Raw genomic sequence first — 24453 nt, forward strand, 5'->3', positions numbered from 1 at the left:
ACAAATATCCATCCATCTATTGAAAAAATATCCATCTATTGATCAAGTGAATGATCAAATTTTAAACCCACCTTCAACCTTCAACGTCGCTGAAGACTCCTGATCCCCGACGCGACAAGAGTAAAGACCTCCATCTTCAAGTACCGAGTCATAGACCATGAGACGCTGACGCTTCCCATCAATAGCCAACTGGACATGCTCAGAAAATTGTAGCTCTTTCCCATCTTTAAACCATCTCACAAGAGCATCTCCCTTTGTCAATTCCACTTCAAAAGTAGCCCTTTCACCTTTAGCAATTGTCACGTCCTGCATCTTGGTGATAATTTCTGGTGGGAGTTCTGTAATGAAATATTAATTAATATGCATTGTTGCACTTACTTCATTGCTCAGAGAGATAAATACATATACATTATTCACCGTGAGGTAGGCATCTAGGATGTGTTCACAATAAAATCAAGGACAAACTAAGATTCAAATTTGGATCACTGGCTAGCAGTAAGTGTATCCTAATGATTAATTAGTTTTAGCAATAATTTAGAACAAAATTACTAAACAAAGAACCTGGTTGCATTACTGCATTAATAAAGGTGCAAAGCATTACGAAAGCCATGAATACCCAAATTTTTAATCCTAAAATCTGAAATTTAACCATTTATATCACAGTATTGTAATATACAGCAAACTCAAACTGATAAATGAATACTATTAACCATTATGGTACAGGGAGCATGAACACCTGCACTGGTAGCAGGACAAAAAAGTCTTTCTATGTTTGGCCCTATACTTCTATCCATCCCATGAGTCACTGCTTACTAGACTAACAGAAAATGACAAATGGCAAAAGCAGTCTTCAGTAAGCCTCCAGAAAATTTTCCCGAGAAAACTTCTAATGAGAAACAGAAGAATAAATGAGTTCACTGAATATAGAGATGAAATCTCAAATCCTTCATGAAATACATAAGAACTGCATTTATTTACTCATTGGATGACAAAAATCTATTCCATGATAAATATGCAGTACGACAGACGAGCACCTGAAAACACCAAACAATTCTACGGTTGAATGTATTAATTTTTTTCGTAGATTACCCATATAGCACAACCATCATGATAAATAAGAGCAGATTGAAACAACATAAATAATCCACACCCAAATTTCTTCCCAAATCCTAATAGAAAAAAAAGCAAATTGAATTTGATACTCACCAACAACTGTGACTTCAGCAGTACATTCTTGCTCGCCCAGAACACAAGTATACTCTCCTTCATCATGTACAGATGTGCTTCGAATTAATAGTTTTCTTACTGTTCCTTCCTTTTCAAACACCACCCTTGTTTCATCCTCCACCAGCTGTTCTCCATCCTTGTGCCAAGTCACTTCAGCATCAGGAGCAGACAGCTCAACTTCCAATACAGCCATTTCTCTTTCTTTCACTTCAAAGTCATGCAAGCGGCGAACAAAATCTGGACCGGCATCTGTCATGATTCCAATTGATAATGAAGGGCATATGTGATAGTATTAAATTTTACATGCTCATGTTACATATTTTAAACGTGAATGTAAACACATTAGTTTGAAAAAAAAGAAATATACTTACCGATAACATTGATTGTGCATTCTGTTTTCTTGTTTTTAAATGAACATGTGAAAGTTCCTGCATCACTGTGGGTAACATTTCTAACAATCAGCCGATGTTTTCTGCCTTCATCCACAGTTTCTTTACGGTCTACCCTAGTGACTTCTACTCCATTATGATGCCAAGTAGTGAACACAGTACGTGAAGTCTCACATTCAAGAACCATAGTTGATCTTTCTTCCACATCCATATTTTTCAGAGTCTTCGTAAAAGCCCTGCAATGTATGTGATAATCATTTTACATGTACACGTTGACATAAAATACTTACTGAGAAGAGAGCATGAGAGAAACCGATGAGTGAAATAAAAGGAAGACATTATTATGATTTAATACAGTAGGTGATGAAATCACATGAAGCATAAGCCAAATTTACCCATCTCAGGAATATTGAACAATTGTACCAAGATTGTGAAAATTTTACTCCAAAACAATATAATTTGGTAGGTATGAATTTTCAAGAACCTAGTTTATCTGAGAGAACCTTATAGTCAGCAAAAACCTTATGCATTTTAAATGGGAAGCTTTACAGTTGTACAGTATACAGTATACTTCTTTTTTTGAACTGATTTCAACTTACACAGAGATCACATCCACAGTTAATCTAGCACCATGCGATGCCTTTCCAACTGGGTTGCTGGCGACACATTTGTAATCTGCGGTGTCTGTTTCAGCATCTGCATTGCTGATCTCCAAGCATATGTTCTCACCATCAAAAGTTTCCTTTATGTTATGGGCTGGTCTTAAACGCTTATTATTCCTGGCAAGAAATTTAAGATTGTATTTAGAAGCCCAAAAAGCTGAAGGCTATTCATGAGTATACAACATAAATTTAGAAGGAAATATAGAATTTTGATACTGAATAGCCCATGGATAGTCAATAATATGAATGTGAATGAATAGCCAATAGAATTTGTAAAGGAAAAGTGAAAACTTACTTAAACCAGGTAATTTCTGGCTGAGGATAACCTGTGACTTTAGCTCTTAATTCAACGGTGCTTTTCTCAGGAATAGTTTGTTCTTGGAATCTTTCAACAAATAGAGGAGCCTCTGGTTTAGGTACAGGAGTTTCTGAAAAAAATAAACATTATATGAAAAGGGGCTTGAGAGTACGATCTTAGGTCTGCCTATTTTTTTGAGCGAAATATTTTTGGAAATTGAATATTATGTTTGGCAACACAAGGTTGTTAAAAAACAATGTCATATTCTAAGTGATGGGAAAAAGCAGTATGAAAAACAAATAATTCTGAGTTTTTGGTTCATTAAGGGTTTGGGCCTCGACTCTGAAAATCTCTACCACAGGTGGGATATGAACCTTGACACAAGAGCTGGGAAGCCAACACAAAGTTACAATAAATTTCCATCTGATTGCCCCACCAGAAGGTACCAATACAAGGGGTAAATGGCTAAATATTTGTCCCAACATATGGAATATGGCAAATGAAACTATATGGAAAATAATGAAAATTTAACTATAAATTAAAAAAATGTTAGCTACTGCATTAAAATTTTCTACATTCCCAAGCATCATATGAAAATAAGCCCATTTTATTTATAAGCTGCTAAATGAATTGCTAATTTTCTACATACAACAAGTATCATTTGGAATGAAAATTATCCTTGGAAATATTACTAGGAACAAATGAATTCTAAACATTACAAGATATAGCTCATATTGGTTTAACAAACAGAAGAGCTCCTAGCATGAGAGGATACAATTCATATTTGAAGACAGTATGGAATAAACAACACAAACATCAACAAATATTCTGAATTTATGAAGGCTACTTATTGATACAATAAAATACTAACACATATCTCAGTTAATCAGGGAAAAGAAAGTAATGCAAAGAAGTAATGAATGAAATAAATAGAAGGAATCTTCAATATGTACAGATGGGTAATATTTTGAAACAATTTAATAGTAAACAATTCATAAAAATCGCAACAGCATTCCAACTGCTGGATAAGTAAACCTAGCATTTAATGGGAATATTTTAACTTAGTATTCCAATATATGGAAGCCAATCACTATGAAATTATTTTATTAGGATCTATTAGAAACAAAATGGTGAAACCTAAAATACAACCCCAAAAAGAGGTATGTATACTTTTATCTTCCATACCATCAGCAATCACATCTGCTGGGGGTGGGCTAATATCCATAGGTTTAGGCTCCTCAGCTACTATTTCCCCTTCTGTGCTGGGCACTAAAGATTCAACACACCTAACTGAGGATAAATTAATAGTTAGCAATCATAATGCATGCACTAGTAATCAGATAAACCTTTGAAGGGCATCAAAATATAGTAACTGCCTTTCTATACAATTAGAAGCAAAAGCATCTGCAGCACAAAAAAAGCTCCTTTGATAAGTGAGAGCATGGCATTATTAAAAATTGAATTAAACGTGGCACTAAAAAGCATTTTGCACAGCTATGAAAAAGAAAGAAAATCAAAACAAAATACTCATCAATTTAAGAAAAAATTGAGTTTCATTCCAAAAGAAAATAATGAAAAGTTTTTCAATTAGTAGCTCAGTAAAAATATTAACACATCAAATAAATATAATTACAGCATTACATAAAATTAAATATTGACTTATGTTGAGTTAATTTCCCATTAGTGTCTTAAAGAGAATACACAAAACACAAAGTATTATATTAGATATGAGGCCCATTTAGAAATATGTAAATACATATATCTATTTTTGGGTTGGCAATAATTTCATAGAATTGAAAAAATCCTTAATTGATTAAAAATAAAAAAGGAGTTGAAAATCACACAAATTTGGAGTAGAAGATATCAGGATTTCAATAATTGTAGAGTGATAGCTAAATGGAAACCAAACGCCTACGAAGGTCATTGAAAAAATTGTATCAAACTTTATTTTAATTTGCTTGCAACTTTTGATCAAAACAATATTTTCCCCAGAATCACCCTTACAATCGAATCCCACGTTAAATAGATGGGTATAAATTAATAATGGAATAGCGTAAATCAAAAATATGCTAGTGTTATGTTAGTAAGCAGAGGTAATTAGATTCACAGAAGTATGTAAGTATATCTTTGTACTCCCAACCAAAGTTACAAATGGTTTCTCATTTAAATTTTTTACGATACATAAGGGTACATATAAAGGTAATTTTCAAGTCCAAATCAAAAACATTGAATGATTGATGTGAACACTACTTTTCCCAAAAATTTATGCTGTAATAGATTGAACATAAAAAATCTGATTTTATCCCTTGATTTTTCACCCCCTCTCACTATACACATTTCAATGGTAGCATAATATATGCACTACTATTCCCCAAAGAATAAGTAACAGTTTTTTGCCAATCTATCTCACTTTATTTGCTCAAATTAGACACCTCATTCATTGGTTAACTTTAAAATTGCAAGGTCCAGAACTCCATTAGATAGTTGTGTCAGAGAATGAAAAGCCAACTCAACTTCGGCTCCTATCCATCCTATATCCCCAACCATTCATCGCCTATTCCCTCTGAACGGCCAGGTGAGTTACTCATCATCCGCATATCTTCCTGAGTCATGAGATTCTTCCACTGCGGCAACTCATGTATGCAGTAAGTCTTCAGCATATGAACAAAATGCATTCCAAGGCCTTGTTCGCAAGTTGAAAAACCTATACTCGAGGCCTCGAAAAGTGTAGTTATCCTACAAAATGCAACACTCCATTACAATTTGCTTTAACTCATGATGCTGACGAACTGATCTAGCTGGGTGTGCGACATAGCTTGTGCCGAAAAAATTTTGCTGCCCGCAGAAAGAAAAGATGCACGAAACACTGAACAGACTGATTTCACTACAGTCTAATTGATACAGTGTTTAGACTGAGCCCAAAAAGCAAGTTCCTCGATGCCACATTGCACTGAGTTGGCCAACCTCTAAGGTGCCAAATTTGAAATTTTGGGCACACTCCGTAGTACTCACTGTAGTAGTCTGTAAGTACTCACTGTACACCTTATGCTTACTTCCTATTTGCCACCTTTCACCGGAAAGTGCAATGCAATGGGAAATGGATAGAGGAAGACCCCTGACAATGGGGAAGAGGTGATAGGGGAGGGTCAACAGATGGGGCAACTGGGTGATGAAAGCGTGGGCATGCGGCAGTTGTGATGGACCGAGCGGAATGTTAAGTGAAATAAAATCATATCTCCACAGTCTCTGAGTTTCCTTCCCAAAATTCCTGCCAAATAATAGGCGACGCCCCTTTGAGAGTCAGGGGCCTTGAAGTTTGTTGATGTTGATGGTAACTCAATCAAAAACTTAACTGACGCACAACTTAACTCGGTAAAAAAAAGAAGTATAGCTTGTGTGGAATGGGAAATTAATGATAAATATATATGTACAAGAACGAATATGCATTCCAACATAATTTACAGGTGTAATTTTTTTCATGCACTAAACAATGACAATATTCAAATAAAAGCACAAAGAAAAAGGCATTATAATATTTAATGACATAAATGTAATGGTGACAAAACATACCTTCCACCCCTAATGAAGCTGATGTCGCAGCTTTTCCAACAGTATTTTCTGCTTTGACTGTGTAAATAGCCGTGTCACTCTTTTTAGCATTGTGTATTGTGAGAGTGTTTACACCAGTCTTTTCATCTTTAATGATTTTAATATTTTTATCTCCCTCGGGAGGTGAAAATTTCTTGTCATCCTTCATCCATGTGATACGTGGGTATGGTGTTCCTACAATGGTGGTATTCATTACCACACTATCACCCTCCTCCACAGTGGTACCACGTAAAGGCTCCAATATATTTGGTGGCTCCTTGGCACTGGTTCTCACCTGAATCAAGAAAAGCCATTTGCCATTTATTATGTACTTATCAAGCTACACTTTCAATAAAGTCAATCATCAATCACATCATTGATTGTAGCTTTCTAACAGCTGATAGGTAGGTTATGAATGGAACAAGGCAATTAAGAACTGGTTTAATGAGGGTCATCAACGTAAAATCTGAGGAAAGTATAAAATGCCCTTCTCAGATGAATATGGGATCTGAACTCTTTATGCATGAAAGAATCAGCAAGCAGTTTCATTATCCATTCTCATCTTTACATGTATATTCTTACCTTGAGCACCATAGATATACTAGCTTCACCTTCTCTATTAGTGGCTTTAATTGTGTATGTTCCTTCCTGGGACTTCTTCACTTTCTTTATTTTCAAAGTGCTGGTGTACATATGCATATCAGACACAGTAGTAATGGACACCTTTCCTTCTTTTTCTTGGATGTCCTTGCCTTCAAAAGTCCATTTCACTACTGGTTCAGGTACAGCAACTAAACGTACTTCAAGGGTGACATCAGACTTTTCATCAACCACGTGAGCTTTTGGCTTTTGAGAGAAAGTAGGAGGAATTCCTTCAAGAATGTCAGCTAAAGACGACTCTCTGAAAGGTACAGATGAATATCACAAAAGCAGTATTAGAAATAAGCATAAGAAATAACCAATTTTAAACAAAATAAATAAGGTAAAAGTAACCAAACTTGAGAGAAGAAAAAAATTAGGAGTAGCCTTTCCAAAAAATTTTAAACATGCATCACCATGTGTACTGAGAAGTTGACAGTAGGATTTAATACACCAACAAAGCCAGGCCATTCTAATAACTTTTATCCAAAGAAAATATACTATTTATGCACAACCATACCAAAATCAATGTTTTATATCATACCACTACCAATAATAGGAACATTGGCTTTAAGTACAACTTAAACAAAAATATATACATAATTTAAAATTGCTTAACTGATACGCAAGGGAACATCAACTGATTTTGCTCATGTAAAAATGATTATTTTCATTCCAATGTCTCAATATTTTAGCCATGAAAAATGATATACATAGCCCTTGCATCTAGCCCTTTTTACCCACTATAATTTAGCATTGTCTCTCACCAGCGAGTCTATCTGTAAGTGACAGGCTTCTGGGGAGGTATTCAGCTATATACCTCCTCCTTGTATACACTCATGGTGTGATCAATATTGTTACATTTTATACCATTGTTCTTAAAATTTATATTTAAAAATTCATAAGAACTGTTGGTATGAGCATAAATAAAATATAAATGCTTATAAATGTTGAAATACTAACAGTTAATAAATTTCAAAAGATTTGGTAACATCTCCTTCAGCCTAGATGAGAAGGAAAAGCTAATGGGATAGGATTCATCATCCAAGGAGACAACTGACAACATATGTGATGTACCTGTATGGAAATTTTTGAGTAAACAGTCACCTATTAACAATTCCTTAGTCTGAAATTAACAAGTAAAAAAATCAGATTTCATTTAGCAGAAGTCTAAGAGATTCATCTCCACGGAGCCTTTTCTTTGAAAACATAATATCTGAGTTATGCATTTGATAGTTAATGGCTAATACCAATTGCAGCAGAATTTGTTCATAATCCTGACTTGTGTCAACTAGCAAATTTCTGCAGGGAAGATGCACTGATTTTCTCCTATTTTAATAGCCTGGAAACATTAATAAAAAATCCTTACAAATAATTTGAACCATCATGACCTGATAATTTTTAACTGGCATCTATGAGGGAAAGAAGTCATCATACACTAAATAGCAATAAAATTTATCTTTCTAATCCATTTTTATTGAACTTTTATTCTAAAAGAAAATTAAGGATTCTATGATAGTAATAAATATACTAATTCCAGCCCATCTAATAGTCATGTTAAACACAATTTCAAAATAGACGCAGTATATTTCAAAATAATTAGAATCACACCTTGATAAGCTCTTTCTTGATGCAGGACCAGCCACATCTGAGCCATGATCAGAGAGTGGTGCTTCCACAATTAGTTCAGCTGTACTTGATGCAAAACCTGCTGCATTCTTAGCCACACAAGTGAACATTCCTGCATCTTCAGGAAACACTTCTCTAACCACCAGTGTTGCAACATTGTCATCATCATAAAACATCTGAAAAAATTTAAATCCCATGAAGAAATATGTATTTACTTGAATTCCAATGAAATTAAATTGAATTTACTGCCACTCCAATTGATTACTAAATACTAGCCTTATTTTCATCTTGAAATCAAGAAAAAAAACTGAGAAGAATAGTGGTGTCTTAGCCATGCTTTCATTTTATATAAATGATTCTAATCACGTCAGGAAGTTAGAAAAAAAAAAGGATTGAAAAATCAAGTGGTACGACATTGAGAATTTTGATTACTGACAGAATTAACGTTCATTTCAAAATTAGAGCCACTTGATTTTGAAAGCTCTAAAAATAATGAAAAATAGTTTCATGAAAACAAAACCTGTACCACCAGAAAGCTAATTTAATTTCACATTAACAGTTGAAGTTATATTGTTTTCGATATTTTAGTCATTTTTTTTTTTTTGACTCCACAGCAGAAGGTGTAACTTCACTGTTGTCTAGTATAATAACACATACATTACTGAGTTCAGGAGATGCTAACAGTGTGAAAAATATTTTAAATGAAATATTTTCAATACTTTTCAAGTTAATAAAAAATAAAAGAAAGAAAATTATCTCCAAAACCACTGAATTTATAGCCAAGGAAAAAGTTTGCAGGCGAGATGAAAATGATTTTAGCAATTCTACCTTAAAATATTTACCTTGGAAGGGATAGGCTGATCAATACTGGATTTTTTATACCAATATAGGTAACAGCAAAGACCGAGCTTTGCTGACGTAAGAAGGCCCTCCCTGACCATTTTAGTCCATACATTAAAGTTATAGCATTTTAACTAGAACTACTCATTGGTGCAATGCTCCTTCAAAATGATGGAAAACTTGGACATTACATAATTTTAAATATTTTTCTTATGGCCACAGCATAAAACAAACCTGAAAATCTGGCGATGGCTTGATGATGGCTGTCTGTCTAAACCAGGTAATCAGAGGACGTGGAGTACCAATTACTTTGCATTGGAATTGAACAGAAGATCCATCAGACACATGCTTCAGCTGCAACTTTTCAATAAATTGAGGAGCAGATACATTTTCCTCAGTTGAAGGTTCTGATAACAAGAAATTGAAAAATACATTTAGCTTAATAAATCAAACGAAAGCAGAATTAGAGGCAGATGCATGGCTCAGCATCAGTTATTATGGTAAGCAATCACATAGTTTACCTTTTAATTTGATTTAAAAAACATTGTTTGTAGGAATAAAAATGCTACAATTGAGATTATCATTTGCAAGTACATACATACTTATTTCATGCTGTGAAAAAATTAAGAGAATAGCAGTTGTAATGGAAGAAAACTGCCATCATCACCTTAGTTTTGCTCTTCCAAATGGAAGCAGTAAATTGGCATGCAGAAGAAAGGTGGCCAAGGTCCAATTTCCTTCACATACGATAAATACACTGTCAATATATTGGGTGAAAAGCTTTTTTGACCATGTCATTGAAGAAAATTATGTGAGGTAAGGGAAATTAAATTTTGCTAAGGAAACTTAAGTTATCATTCCTGAACACGTCAGGAATCTCCTCAGGTTGATTTAGTGGAACTGTTCCATTACCTACAGGTGAATAAAATGCTATTAAACAATTCTTTTAAATAACTTTTTAATGAGATGACTGGTTTCAATAGATTCTAAAGTTATAAAGTGCAACAAAAACAGTTGTCCCATTAAAAAGATACCTATCTACAAAAGGAAGAAAATTACTTTTAGACCAGCAGACTATCATTCCTGGTTCATAGGAAGTTCTAAATGATCTGTAACTATACAACTATACTGAGTTCCAATTAAAGGAAAAATTCCTTCTCTGGAACTGATGGCTTATTTTTGCTTCAAATTATTCCAAACAAAATGGAATTAACAATTTTATTATTATTATGATTAAAAACTTTTGGGCTATGTCACCGCGTCAATTCTTGGGTGGCCCCAACGTTTCCCTAACTTTTCAACGTTTCCTGACCAGCATCGGTCAAGAAACGTTGGGGCCACCCAAGAATTGATGCGGCGACATAGCCCAAAAGTTTTTAATCATAATTACGAGCACCCGCAAAAGTTTTAACGAAGAATTTTATTTATACCCCAAATATCCATGTTACCTAAGAAAAGTCTACTTATAACAGAAAATATAATATTTTAGGAAACAAGTATAAAATAGCTACTATCAAAGTAAAACTATTTATACCCTAGATACACATCCTATGGCTATTGTGATGAGCACTTACTCTCAAGAACAGGTAGTTTATCAATCTTTTCATTCAGTTTCCTCTGAACATAAAGGGTATAGCTGACCTCATCCTTAAGGAACTGAGCGGGCACCCAACCTTTTTCTTCAGTCAAATGTTTCTTCACAAACCACCAGTCTGAGTTGTGGCATTCTGAAAAAATATTTTTAAAAATGGTACATCAGGTACATAACATCAAAATTAGCATGAAAATGTTCAAGATCTTCCAAACAACATCCTGAAGAGGAACATGCTGGGTTTATCAATTAGCTCATCAAGTTTTTTTTACCATCGATTGTGACAGATTTTGAAATTAATAAGACCCACAGAGTTTTTGTTTTTCGATTAATATCCCACAGTATGGTACAAGATCAGTTGACATGGTCCGCGCTAATGGTGAGCTTGAACTTTCTCCATTCTGTGTATCTCAGAAACTCTCTGACCTGGGATGAATCTAAGATTGTGACCATCAGTCAAATTCCTTCTTTTATTGTGTTCAATCAATTTTGTACTTGATTTCAAACTTATTCAGACTCAAATAGGAAGTTGAGCACTTACTTTTAAAAAATTTAAAAAAAAACTGGACTGTATCCTCACTTGATAGTGCAAATAACTAGTAATTAAAGGAAGAAAGTAAATTGCTCATTTGAAATACTATTTTACATCTATCACTACTGAAAATTCTTTTAATCCTTTTGCATTCAATTTCTTTTTTCTCTAACTTAATTTTCTTACTTTCTTTGTTCGATTGGTTTTTGCACATTTTGCGGTTTATTGGAACTGAGCAGAATACAAACAAAAAACAACACTTTTAAAAAAGGGAGATATTCTTTACATGCATAATTTTATAATGAATACCAATATGAAGTTGCTATAACCCAGCACAGAGAAAGACTCATGAATTATAGACAAAATAACAGGTGCATCTCCATGGAATAATTGATATCGAAATTACATCAGTGTAGAGGTAGACCATACGGGCGGTAACACGTAGCATTTATTTCATGAGCAAAATCACTGAAAGGTAGCACCAGCAAGAGGAAGACAGGCAGGCAACCCAAGGTGCCCTCAAATAAATGGACCAGGGATTTGGCACACTTAGCCAAAGAGTAGCATCCCGGATTTCATTGGAGAAGGAGCATCAACACTTGTACGCAACGACAATGAAATTCTGTGCCCATCGTTGAGTCAATTGAATTTTTCAAGCCTACATTGGCAATTTATCATGAAATAAACTTGTCGAAAATGAAAATAATACTTTGTTGACTTCCACTGAATTATTTCCTCGATACGACATGTTTCAATCCATAGAGGTCATTATCAAGTACCTGATAGTAGTAGTAGTGTTTGGATTTAGGGTGCGTCGACGGCTACGTCATTTTGCACCACTACTGTGTGATTTAATTACAAAATTTATGCATAAAGTAATCCACTGCATCTGATGTCTTCGTTCAAAGAGTGTGCATAATTAGACTTTATTAAAAATGTTTATTTCTCTGAGAAACCAAAATGTACAGATTAAGTTGGTAGGGTGATCTCCTAAAAGGGTTTTTAGATCTCCCCCTAGATTATTTCGTCTTCGCACTTCGCAGTACTTAACACAATCTAACATGATGTGTCTAATACTTAATGGGCACTTACAACCATCGCATTGGGGAGGTTCCTTCTCTTCAGTAAAGAGATACGCATTGGTCAGGAGGCTGTGCCCTATCCTCAATCGTGTTAGTACTACTTCCTCTCTCCGATTACTACGAGCTGAGGAGGGCCAAGCTGCTACTATGTCCTTGATGCCACGGAGCTTGTTATTATTAAGAATCCTCCACGACTCCCTCCATTTTTCAAATACCGCATTTCTTAGAGATGCTCTTAAGTCCTCGTAGGGAACCAGCGTTGAGGCAAGATCTTCGTTACTCAGAGCTTCCTTGGCCATAGCGTCTACTATTTCATTCCCGGCTATTCCCTCATGTCCCGGTACCCACAGAAAACGGATATTAAAACCCTTTAAGTACCTGATAGTCTTCTTTTCGTATCAAGTACCAACAAAGTCTTCTTTTCTTTTTCAAATACATATAAACTTCCACATAGTTGAGTCTGATACCATTGAACAAAATAAACTTGTTTTACCAATATGTACATAGAATTCTGTTAATTTGCTCAAAAGAGCACGAAACTCTAAAATCACCACATGGACTCATAAAAATATAAACCAAGAAAATTTACTGAATGAGGACTATACTTTAAATACAGGCTAAGAGTTAGTTTTACGGGAGAAAATAGGATAGGTAATATGAATATAAATCAATGAATGCAGTATTTTCTAAATATACTCACCAAGGACATACATCCTCTCTCCTTCAACTAAATTAAGAGCTTCGTCATTTTCTGCCACGTAGGAACAAATTGCAAATAGCATATCTCCCTCCCTGATTTCTGTGACAATAGTCTCCTTTTCATCTGTAAAATGATCCAGAATTGCCAGTAAGAGAAAATCGCAAAATCACTGTAAGTGCCATTCAATGTTGAACAAAATCAATTTCAGCTTACCATCCTCAAACAAAACAGCTCCTTGAGTAATTTGTAGGGAAGCATCCTCTGTAATTTATAGAAAACAATTAGATTCTATGGTCAGCTAAAAAAGTTAAATTAGTTGCGTTAAACAAAGACACATTACATCACAAAAAATATACTGATACACACATGGACACAAAACATTGGCATCTATTGAAAACGCATAATAACACAAGCACAAAACATTATGACAATACCAACAAAACTATATAATCAGAGCTGACATTAATGTGGAACAGAGGATGGACATTAAAGTGGCTAGTAAGAACCACATAACAAATTAATTGGCACGAAGGCAATCTTGAAACACAAGATATGGTAGGCTTCCACAGAGCCATTTATTCTTACAGAGAAATCTAGTTCCTACTAAGCTACTTATTTTCAGCTTTCCCCAAAAAGGGCAGAAGGCAATTCGTAATTAAAAAATCCAGGTCTCTCTAGATGGCTAGCAGCTAAATGCTCTTCTCAGTTGGTCACCTCCATTCCACCCAGAAAAGTTTATGGCATGGATCAAAGTAAAAAAATTGAATTATCTTAAAATTATTACATGGAAAAAATATCTCAAAGCCATAGCATATTAAAAATATTTTATTAACTACTCAATTCTGTTGGTATTTAAATCTTAAAATAGAAGAAGCCGAATTGCCACACGCCCTGGCAAAAATTTTAGTGAAATCTAATTCGAAAACAAAAAGCACTTTAGTTACCCACATTGAACAAGATTACCCATACAAAAAAATCTGTGCTGTGACTGCACTAAATTTGCACTGTAACTGGACTAAGCTCTGTATTTAGGCCTATTCCAGGTGATAGCATGGTGTGCAGTTTGCAACACGTGGCTCCTGGGGGTAAGTACTCAACTTCTCAAAAATAAATCTCTCAAATTGTAACAATCAGATTTTGCCTGTGCACTTTATTAGCTATAATTATGTAATGTGTAATCCTTGTAATTTCAGGATGGCAGCCAAAGAGGCAAATGGATTGAGCGGCTATGCCTTACCAAGATTTTCCCGTCATTTTTATATTTATAATCATGAGTATATATGTATTCAATAAATTTCTTTTCTTTTCATATCGTATTGCCATTTATTGTGCTCCAAGGAGTAAGAACTTGAACTTCATCAACAAAAATTATCAAGGTGTGCATTTGTGTGGCAACTTGACAAATAGCACTGAAGTAAATTTTGGTGGATTTTATGCGAAGTGCCAGTTGATGAGCAGAATAGGATTTGTCAAATTTTCTCATTGAACCTACATGTTTCGATATCAATGTTTTGAGTACCATCAGCTTTGTTTAAATTAAGGTAATGGAACGTAACAAATTCAGCAAGTGTCTGACAGGAATATGGTCTCTCTTTGCTTTGACTAGTCAACGTTCCAATGAGTGTAGTCCTTTTGGTCACTGTTATATCTCGATCTATGCTGTTTTCAGGTTGGATCAGACAACCAATCTTCACAAACACCTAAAAAGGGAACTATATATCTTTGCTAATAAGCCTATCTTGATTTAATTCTGCTTCTTGTTTTCAATAAGATCTAGAGGGAATGCAATAGCTACATATAGGCTGTCAATTATTGATTCAAGGAAAGAGTATTATAGTAAAAACTGTGCTATGGCAACTGCACTGTAGCTGTTCTATAACTGTACTGAGATGTTTCAATTTAAGTGCAGTAGAGTCACAGTACAGTCCCTTCAGCACAGTTACAGTGTGGCTTTAGTACAGTCCCTGCACACCTTTTTTTGTATGGGTAGGCTACTTTAAAACTATTTTTCAATAGATACTTTGTGATTTTGAGCATTTGAATACCAGGAAAAGGGCATGGAGGCCAATTTAGAATAAGATATTAAAGACATCCTATTGACAGGGCTTCATTTCATTTTCCAACTCATGATTTTGTCAGCTGCATTGGCAACTAAATCCACTAAAATTTCCATGACAGGGGCAAAGTGACAACCCAACTTAACCGGACCACAGAACTTTTCAAACAAACATTTAATATCATTTCTCACATAACAACAAATTTTGATTATTGCTAAGGATGCCACAGGAAAAACTACAAAATAAAGAATGCTTATTAATAATTGACATTGCGAGTCATTTTAAGTTGATAGACAATTTGACCTCTTTCATGTTGAATGGTCCATCTGTGAGGATTCACAGAATTTTATAAATAATGCTAACTTTCAGCTCTAATATTTGTCTGACAATAATGTGATACAGTTTGATAGATACCTAGTATTCATTTTTTCTCAAATGAATGTACAAGCTCAGCATAAACATAATGCGTTGACAAAAAAGTTAAACTTATGAACCAAATATACATGCAAGACCCTCGGTTTTTTGAATTTATTAAGAATGCAAAAAACAAGTATCACATACATGAATTGATAGGCTTTCACTTTTCTTTAAAAAAGAGTGCTGTCAATCACATGCCGCTAATGAATTGGTGTTAACCCTTGGGGTGCAGTAGTTCATGATTTTAGCTGCCAGCCAGTGCAGAATAGACCCCCTGTGCAGAAGACACCCATTGCCACCAAGGCTGGACTATACATATATAGCTTTATATAAAAATCTCGGCTTGCAATTAAGATGTTGAAACTTTTAAAAACATAAGAATAGATTATAAAAAGAGCAAACTGGTAGTTTATATTTCGGTATTTTATGCGCTCAATTAGAATTTTGGCAGGCAATTAAAGATTACAAAGAGATGAAGTTCCTTCTATTTCATAGCAACATCTGATTAAAAAAGATACTAATGTGAGCCAATGTGTCCTCTACCATTCTTGATTTTTTCCAGAATTTTTGCAATGGTTGAACATGGGAATAAAAATTAAAAACCCATCATTAACAGACATTTTCTTCTAGATAGAGCATCCCAGCAATAAGAGAGTTTAAAATGATGATAAATGGCCAAAACTGAGGAAACAGCCTTTTTCTCTCATATTTACTGAACAGAAAGAATTCTAAGCGTGTAATAAGTAGCAGAGTATATTTTTTAACTCTACTATCTTTGAAATTTAAGGAACATCAACTTTTTGTAAGCTTTAGAGGCTTGGCAAAATTATAATTAAGAGCATAGTATTTAATAATGTGAAGTTCTACATGCCTCTTTCAAGAACTTATTCTGACATTTGTTATATTTTAAATATCTTCATTTGAAACAGAGATATTTATTGTAAAAAAAAACCATTTCACTTTTAATTCACCAGCCTTTTTTTCGATAGCAAGTGGGTCAATTTCACTGCCTTATCTTATTAGGCACTTCACAGAAAGACTCCAGCATGTTATGCATTAGGGTTTCTATGCCATTTAAAAATTCCTTAATTCATAACTACAACTACATATTGATTCAACAATTTGAAGGTTACATTGGTCTAGTGTGATTAAGTTCTCCTTCTCTCCACTCCTCCCATGTACTAGGAGAAATTTTGCAGTTATTATTCTATTTGCCTAAGAAATGAAGCAGTCAAGAGCCCTAATAATTCAATGTATGTGACACTTGATTAAAAAATAAATATGTATGCAATGCAAAAAATACTTACAGCATTTGTTATTTTACACACACAACCAAAATTCAACTGGAAATAAAAATTGGCTTGAAGATTAGAAATGGTGCCGTAAAAAATAGATGGAATACTGGTAAAAAAAATAGGGCTAACGAGGACAACCTAAAAGCAAAATTCAAAATTAATATGCAAATTAAAATATTCAAAAGAAAGCAATAAAGTTAGTAGCAACAAAAAAGAATATATTCAAAGCCTAATAGGCGAAAAGGTTCTCAATGACAAGAAATAAGGAGTTGACTCATTAGAATTTAATTTTGTGCGCTCAATAAAAAAATTACTGGCACCATGTAATACTATAATTTTTATTGCACTCAAGCAGGATCATATTATTAAACAAAAAAGAAAAATTAAAATAAAATCCCTAAAACATGCTTATAAATAAGCAGAAAAAAATGCATTTTAATGGAATAAAAAAAGGTTAAAGTTAACCTTCAAAACTGGTCATCACTGGCTTCCGCTTGGACTTCAGTTTCAGCTGCAAGGAATCCTCTCCATAATCCGATCCTTCAGGAACTTCACGGGACATTCTCCTTCCCAAATCAATGCTGAACTCCTCCTCAATATCTTCAACTTCATAGGGCTGCTTTTCTTCCTCGTGCTTCTTTGGCCTTTTGATTTGGAATGTCTCTTCAATACTCTCCAATCCTTGTGGATGAGAAGCTCGCCTTGTGTAATATCCTTCAGCATCAACATCTTCTATTTCCCTAGAGCCCCGTCTCTTCACTGTAGTTTCTGTATCTTCAACTTCTTGCACCACATAATCTGGCTGCTTTTTCTTGGGTTTCTTCCTGAATTCTACTTCCACCACTTCCTCTTCAATGATTTCAGGTTCTCCTTCAACCTCATATTCCTCGGTGATCCTAATAGTTTCTTCACCAGTTTCTTCACCAAAAGTCTGGGGCTTCTGCTTTTTGATTCTAAGAGTTTTTGATAAATTCACTTCCTCTTCTTCCCATGTATTTGATTTAATCTTGAATTCTTGCTCAATTTCCTGCTTTATTTTTGGTGCTTTGGGCTTGAAAGTCACAGTTTGTATCTCCTCTTCCACGATTTCTTCCTTCTTTTTCGGTTCCTTTTTAAGGGTAAACTCCTCAGCTATCTCCTCCACTACAGGTTTCTTTGGAGCCTTCCTTATCTTCCTTACAGTGATTTCCTCTGCAACATCCTCAGGCTTTTCAACAGATTCTTTTCTTTTGATTGTGATCTCCTCAGATACTTCCTCCACTTCTTTGGTGGCGACTGGTTTCTTTCCTTTCTTGAGAACAAACTCTTCCACCTCTGGTTCGGGCTTTTCCTTGGGCTCTATTTTCTTTATTGTAACTTCTTCTTCCTCCACTTCCACCTTTGGTTTCTTGGGCTTTTTCTTTTTCACCACCACTTCTTCACTAACAACCTCAGTAGTCTCAGGCTTCTTAGTGATGGTCACTTCCTCAAACACATCATCTGGCTTAGGTTCTTCAGGAAGTTTTTTCTTAATAATAACTTCTTCAGGCTTTTCCTCAGGAAGAACTTCAACCCTCTTGATAGTAACTTCATCAGCAGCTTCTTCTATTGTTGGCTTGGGTACTTTCTTCTTCTTCAAAGTAACTTCCTCAGTAACGTCTTCAACCTCTTCCACAGTCAGTTTCTTCGGTTTCTTAAGAGTAACTTCAGCTGAAGATTCTTCTTCTTTGGGTTTCTTAGGAATTTTCTTCTTCAATGATACCTCTGCTGACACTTCTTCAACAGGTTTAGGTTTCTTTTTCTTTAATGTCACCTCTTCTTCAATTTCTTCAACTGGCTGAATTTTCTTAAGAGTAATCTCAACAGCTTCTTCCTCCACTTTTGGCTGAACAGGCTTTTGTACTTTGAGTGTAACTTTTTCTTCTGGAACATCTTCTGGAACCACCGGCTTCTTCAAGGAAATTTCTGCAACAGTCTCTTCAACAGGCTTTTCAGACTTCTTGGGCTTCTTCTTTTTAAAGACAACTTGCTCCGTAACTTCCTCTTCGGGTTTTGGTTCCTCTCTTTTCAATGTAATTTCTTCAATAATTTCTGCTTCTTCCTTGAAATGGACTTCCTTAACCCTTTTCACTGTGACTTCAGCCGAGGCATCGTCTTCAACCAAAGGCAAAGGTTTCTTCTTGATCAATACAATCTCTTCAGAAGTCTCTTCTACAGGCTTTTTAGGTTTTAAAGTAACTGTTTCCTCAGGCTCTTCCTCAGAAGGAATTATTGGTTTCACTCTCTTAATTACAACCACATCAGATTCTTCATCTGGAATAACTTTCGTGGGTGCTTTCTTGATGATAATCTCTTCTGCAACTTCCTCCTCTTCTTTTTTCTCTTTCTTCACTGTAACAAGTTCCTCCAATTCATCCACTTTCAAAGGCTTCTTTTTCTTTATCAAAGTAACAACCTGAGGCACTTCAGGAATTTCCTCAACTTTAGGTTTCTCCGGTTCTTCCTCCTTAAGAACTGGCTTAAGAGGTATCTCTTCCACCACTACTGCCTCCTCTGGTTTCTCTTCTTTTGGCACCTCAGGTTTTTCATCTTCCTTGACCTCTGGAATTTGTTCCGCTACTTTCTGTGGTTCAATCTTTTCCTCAACTATTTTTTCAGGCTCCTTCTTTTTCTTCCTCTTTTTCTTTTCCTTTTCATCATCATCAATTGTAAATTTCTTTGGTTCTATTTCCTCAGGAACATGTTCTTTATCTTCTGGCTTGAAAACAAGTTCTGTTTCCTGAGTTTTCTCCTTGTCTTCTTCTGGTCTTTCCTTCACCCATGGTTTCAGTGTAATGGTTTCTGGCTCTGGTATTTCTGGAACACCAGGAATGGGTTTCTTGATACCAATAGTAATTTCTTCTGGGGGTGCTGGAGGTTTTCCCTTGCCCATGGGGATCTTTCGCTCCTCTGGCAGATCTTCCACCTTAACTTTTGAAGGCCTTTTCTTTTTAGGTTTCTCTGTATCAGATGGGATTTCTGGGATTTCATCTGGTCTCTCCTCATCAGGCATTTCATCCTCTGGTCCTTCAATGCCTCCCCTATACTTGCCAAGTTTGGGGGCTTCAATTTCTTTAACATCAGGTTCATCCCTAATCTTAACCTCCTCAGGTTTAGGTTTTTTAATTACCTTCTCTTCAATCACTTCTTCTTGAGCTGGTTTCTCAGGCACTTTCTTCAGCTTAACAGTCTCCTGAGCAATCTCTTCCTCTGGAATCTTTCCCTTACCAATCACAAGCTTTTTCTCTTCAGGCACAATTTCTTCCTTTTTCTTTTTTGGCTTACGCTCAGGCCATTCTATTTTTTCAACCTTCTCAAGTTTTGGTCTCTCTAGAACATCATCATCAATGTCAAATTCCTCCAGTTTTGCTTTCGGTTTCTTCTTAGGCTTAAACTTTTCAGGATGTTCTTTTTCATACTTAAGAGCCTCAGCAGTATTGCGACTCAAGTGACCCTGTTGAGGATAAGCATTAAGCTCAGTAATTTGCAAGGGAGTAGGCTCCGCAGAAAACTCAACCTCTTTTGCAACACCCTTAAGTCTAACTTGTTCCACCTTAACTTTCTCAATTTCCCTCTTTTGTATTGAGGATTTACGCAGTTTAACTTGACAGAATAGAGGTGTTTCTGGCTGAACTTGGACTACTTGAACCTTTTTAGCATTCATCTTTTTTCTTTCGATAACCATTTTCTGCAAAGTAGGCTTGGGCTTCTCAACTGGCTTTGGTGATTCCTCTGTTTTTTCTTCAACAGACTCAGGTACTGGACTAACTTCTCCAACCTCATCAGCCTTCTTGATTATTTTCTTCTTTTTCTTAACCACCTTCTTAACACCAGCAATGACTTCCTCTTCCTCTTCAACACTAGGTTTAGCTTCTGCAGGAGTTTCTTCTTCTTCTGGTGATTCTGGAACTTCCTTGGGTTTCTCCTCAATTTCTACGGGTTTCTTGGGAACCTTCTTTTTGCGCTTAGGTGCCTCCTTAACTTCTGTTTCATGTATTTCTACCTTCTCCACTGGTTCTTCTTTTTCTTCTGCCTTTTCAACCCCTGGTTTCTCCTCTGGAATAACTTCTACCTTCTCTTCCTCGACCTTTTCTTCCTCAGTCTTAGGAACCTTTGGCTTCTTCTTCTTTTTAGGAACCTCCTTGACTTCAACCTCTGAGACAGAAACCTTTTCCTCTGGGATTTCTTTCTCAACGCCTTCCTCAGTCTTTGGTTTTTCCTCTGGAAGAATTTCAGTCTTTTCTTCTTCCACCTTTTCTTCAACATCCTCAGCCTTTTTAATTGGCTTCCTCTTTTTCTTGGGAGCCTCCTTAACCTCCGTTTCATGTATCTCTACCTTTTCAAGTGGCTCTTCTTTCTCTTCTGCCTTTTCCACCTCTGGTTTCTCCTCAGGTATTACTTCTACCTTCTCTTCCTCAACCTTTTCTTCCTCAGTCTTAGGAACCTTTGGCTTCTTCTTTTTCTTTGGTGCCTCTTTGACTTCTGTTTCATGAATCTCTACCTTTTCTTCTGGTATTACTTTCTCTTCAGCCTTCTGGATCTCTGGTTTCTCCTCTGGAATGACTTCTACCTTCTCCTCCTCAATCTGTTCCTCATCTGCCTGAGGTACCTTTGGCTTCTTCTTTTTCTTAGGAGCCTCCTTCACTTCAGTTTCATGTATCTCCACCTTCTCAAGTGGCTCTTCCTTCTCTTCCGCCTTTTCAACCTTTGGTTTCTCCTCTGGAATAACTTCTACCTTCTCTTCCTCAACCTTTTCTTCCTCATTCTTAGGAACCTTTTGCTTTTTCCTTTTAGGAGCCTCCTTGACTTCAACCTCTGAGACAGAAACCTTTTCCTCTGGGATTTCTTTCTCGACACCTTCCTCAGTCTTTGGTTTTTCCTCTGGAAGAACTTCAGCCTTCTCTTCTTCTACCTTCTCTTCAACATCCTCAGCCTTTTTAATTGGCTTCCTCTTTTTCTTGGGAGCTTCCTTCACCTCCGTTTCATGTATCTCCACCTTCTCAAGTGGCTCTTCCTTTTCTTCTGCCTTTTCCACCTCTGGTTTCTCCTCAGGTATTACTTCTACCTTCTCCTCCTCCACCTTTTCTTCCTCAGTCTTAGGAACCTTTGGCTTCTTCTTCTTTTTAGGAGCCTCCTTGACTTCAACCTCTGAGACAGAAACCTTTTCCTCTGGGATTTCTTTCTCGACACCTTCCTCAGTCTTTGGTTTTTCCTCTGGAAGAATTTCAGTCTTTTCTTCTTCAACCTTTTCTTCAACATCCTCAGCCTTTTTAATTGGCTTCCTCTTTTTCTTGGGAGCCTCCTTAACCTCCGTTTCATGTATCTCTACCTTTTCAAGTGGCTCTTCTTTCTCTTCTGCCTTTTCCACCTCTGGTTTCTCCTCAGGTATTACTTCTACCTTCTCTTCCTCAACCTTTTCTTCCTCAGTCTTAGGAACCTTTGGCTTCTTCTTTTTCTTTGGTGCCTCTTTGACTTCTGTTTCATGAATCTCTACCTTTTCTTCTGGTATTACTTTCTCTTCAGCCTTCTGGGTGTCTGGTTTCTCCTCTGGAATGACTTCTACCTTCTCCTCCTCAATCTGTTCCTCATCTGCCTGAGGTACCTTTGGCTTCTTCTTTTTCTTAGGAGCCTCCTTCACTTCAGTTTCATGTATCTCCACCTTCTCAAGTGGCTTTTCCTTCTCTTCCGCCTTTTCAACCTTTGGTTTCTCCTCTGGAATAACTTCTACCTTCTCTTCCTCGACCTTTTCTTCCTCAGTCTTAGGAACCTTTGGCTTCTTTTTCTTTTTAGGTGCCTCTTTGACTTCTGTTTCATGAATCTCTATCTTTTCTTCAGGTATTACTTTCTCTTCAGCCTTCTGGATCTCTGGCTTCTCCTCTGGAATAACTTCTACCTTCTCCTCCTCAATCTGTTCCTCATCTGCCTGAGGTACCTTTGGCTTCTTCTTTTTCTTAGGAGCCTCCTTAACCTCAGTTTCATGTATCTCCACCTTCTCAAGTGGCTCTTCCTTCTCTTCCGCCTTTTCAACCTTTGGTTTCTCCTCTGGAATAACTTCTACCTTCTCTTCCTCGACCTTTTCTTCCTCAGTCTTAGGAACCTTTGGCTTCTTTTTCTTTTTAGGTGCCTCTTTGACTTCTGTTTCATGAATCTCTATCTTTTCTTCAGGTATTACTTTCTCTTCAGCCTTCTGGATCTCTGGCTTCTCCTCTGGAATAACTTCTACTTTCTCCTCCTCAATCTGTTCCTCATCTGCCTTAGGTACCTTTGGCTTCTTCTTTTTCTTAGGAGCCTCCTTCACCTCCGTTTCATGTATCTCCACCTTTTCAACTGGCTCTTCCTTCCTTTCTGCCTTTTCAACCTTTGGTTTCTCCTCAGGTATTACTTCTACCCTCTCCTCCTCGACCTTTTCTTCCTCAGTCTTAGGAACCTTTGGCTTCTTTTTCTTTTTAGGTGCCTCTTTGACTTCTGTTTCATGAATCTCTACCTTTTCTTCTGGTATTACTTTCTCTTCAGCCTTCTGGATCTCTGGTTTCTCCTCTGGAATGACTTCTACCTTCTCCTCCTCAATCTGTTCCTCATCTGCCTGAGGTACCTTTGGCTTCTTCTTTTTCTTAGGAGCCTCCTTAACCTCAGTTTCATGTATCTCCACCTTCTCAAGTGGCTCTTCCTTCTCTTCCGCCTTTTCAACCTTTGGTTTCTCCTCTGGAATAACTTCTACCTTCTCTTCCTCGACCTTTTCTTCCTCAGTCTTAGGAACCTTTGGCTTCTTTTTCTTTTTAGGTGCTTCCTTTATTTCAACTTCGGAGATGGTTATTGTTTCTTCTGGAATAAGCTTTTCAACACCTTCCACAGATTTTGGCACATCCGTGGGAAGAACTTCTACTGACTCCTCATCCACCTTTTCTACAGTATCTTCTGCCTTTTTGAGCAATTTTTTCTTCCTTGTTGTTTTCTTAATTGTAATTTTCTCTACTGATTCTTTTTCTTCGGGAGTTGTTTTTTCATCCACCACTTCAAATGTGACCCTTTTCTCAGGCATTTTTTCAGTAATTTCCTCAATGACCACCTCTTCAGTAGCTTGAGTTACCTTAGGTAATCTTTTTGTCTTCTTTTTCACCACCACTTCTTCTACTTTGAATTCCTCTTTCCCCATTTGAATAATCTCCATCGTTACTTCTGGCTTTTCTTCCTTCGGCTTGAAATCCACTATATCTCTAGTCCTTTGGTCTATACCTATCTCTTCCACAACTTCTGATGTTCTTTGTATTTGTACTTTCTTTTTCCTCTTTCTAGGTTCCTCGGTTTCTTCATCAGGTTGGATTCTCCTTGGTTCATCCCGTACATCCTCTTCACCTTCTTTGCTTACCTTTCCACTTTCATCCATTTCATCCTCAGCTTCGATGATTTTACCTGGAAATAAGTCAGTATCCAGTTTGGTTAATTGCATAGGTTCTTCTCCCTCTTTCAATTTCTCTTGTATTGATGTGGT

The 24453-nt window shown here is 36.2% G+C and overlaps 1 protein-coding gene across 2 annotated transcripts in view; it reads right to left on the bottom strand.

The window, feature by feature from the left end:
* The window catches only part of LOC124167682 (titin-like), a 97851-nt gene that overhangs the window by 20278 nt on the left and 53120 nt on the right, over nucleotides 1-24453 (bottom strand). For both annotated transcript variants that reach the window (XM_046545679.1, XM_046545671.1), the window contains exons 18-31: nucleotides 17412-24374; nucleotides 13391-13438; nucleotides 13178-13300; nucleotides 10847-10999; nucleotides 9507-9679; nucleotides 8415-8608; nucleotides 6747-7065; nucleotides 6147-6459; nucleotides 3762-3866; nucleotides 2574-2706; nucleotides 2216-2395; nucleotides 1599-1852; nucleotides 1207-1476; nucleotides 72-338 (exon numbers count right to left, since the gene is read on the bottom strand). In XM_046545679.1, coding sequence (XP_046401635.1) covers nucleotides 72-338; nucleotides 1207-1476; nucleotides 1599-1852; nucleotides 2216-2395; nucleotides 2574-2706; nucleotides 3762-3866; nucleotides 6147-6459; nucleotides 6747-7065; nucleotides 8415-8608; nucleotides 9507-9679; nucleotides 10847-10999; nucleotides 13178-13300; nucleotides 13391-13438; nucleotides 17412-24374 — 9495 coding nt within the window. The remainder of the gene's footprint in view (nucleotides 1-71; nucleotides 339-1206; nucleotides 1477-1598; nucleotides 1853-2215; nucleotides 2396-2573; nucleotides 2707-3761; nucleotides 3867-6146; nucleotides 6460-6746; nucleotides 7066-8414; nucleotides 8609-9506; nucleotides 9680-10846; nucleotides 11000-13177; nucleotides 13301-13390; nucleotides 13439-17411; nucleotides 24375-24453) is intronic.

Source organism: Ischnura elegans, chromosome 1 (genome assembly GCF_921293095.1).
Source record: "Ischnura elegans chromosome 1, ioIscEleg1.1, whole genome shotgun sequence".
In the NCBI taxonomy this organism is placed as follows: Eukaryota; Metazoa; Arthropoda; class Insecta; order Odonata; family Coenagrionidae; genus Ischnura; species Ischnura elegans.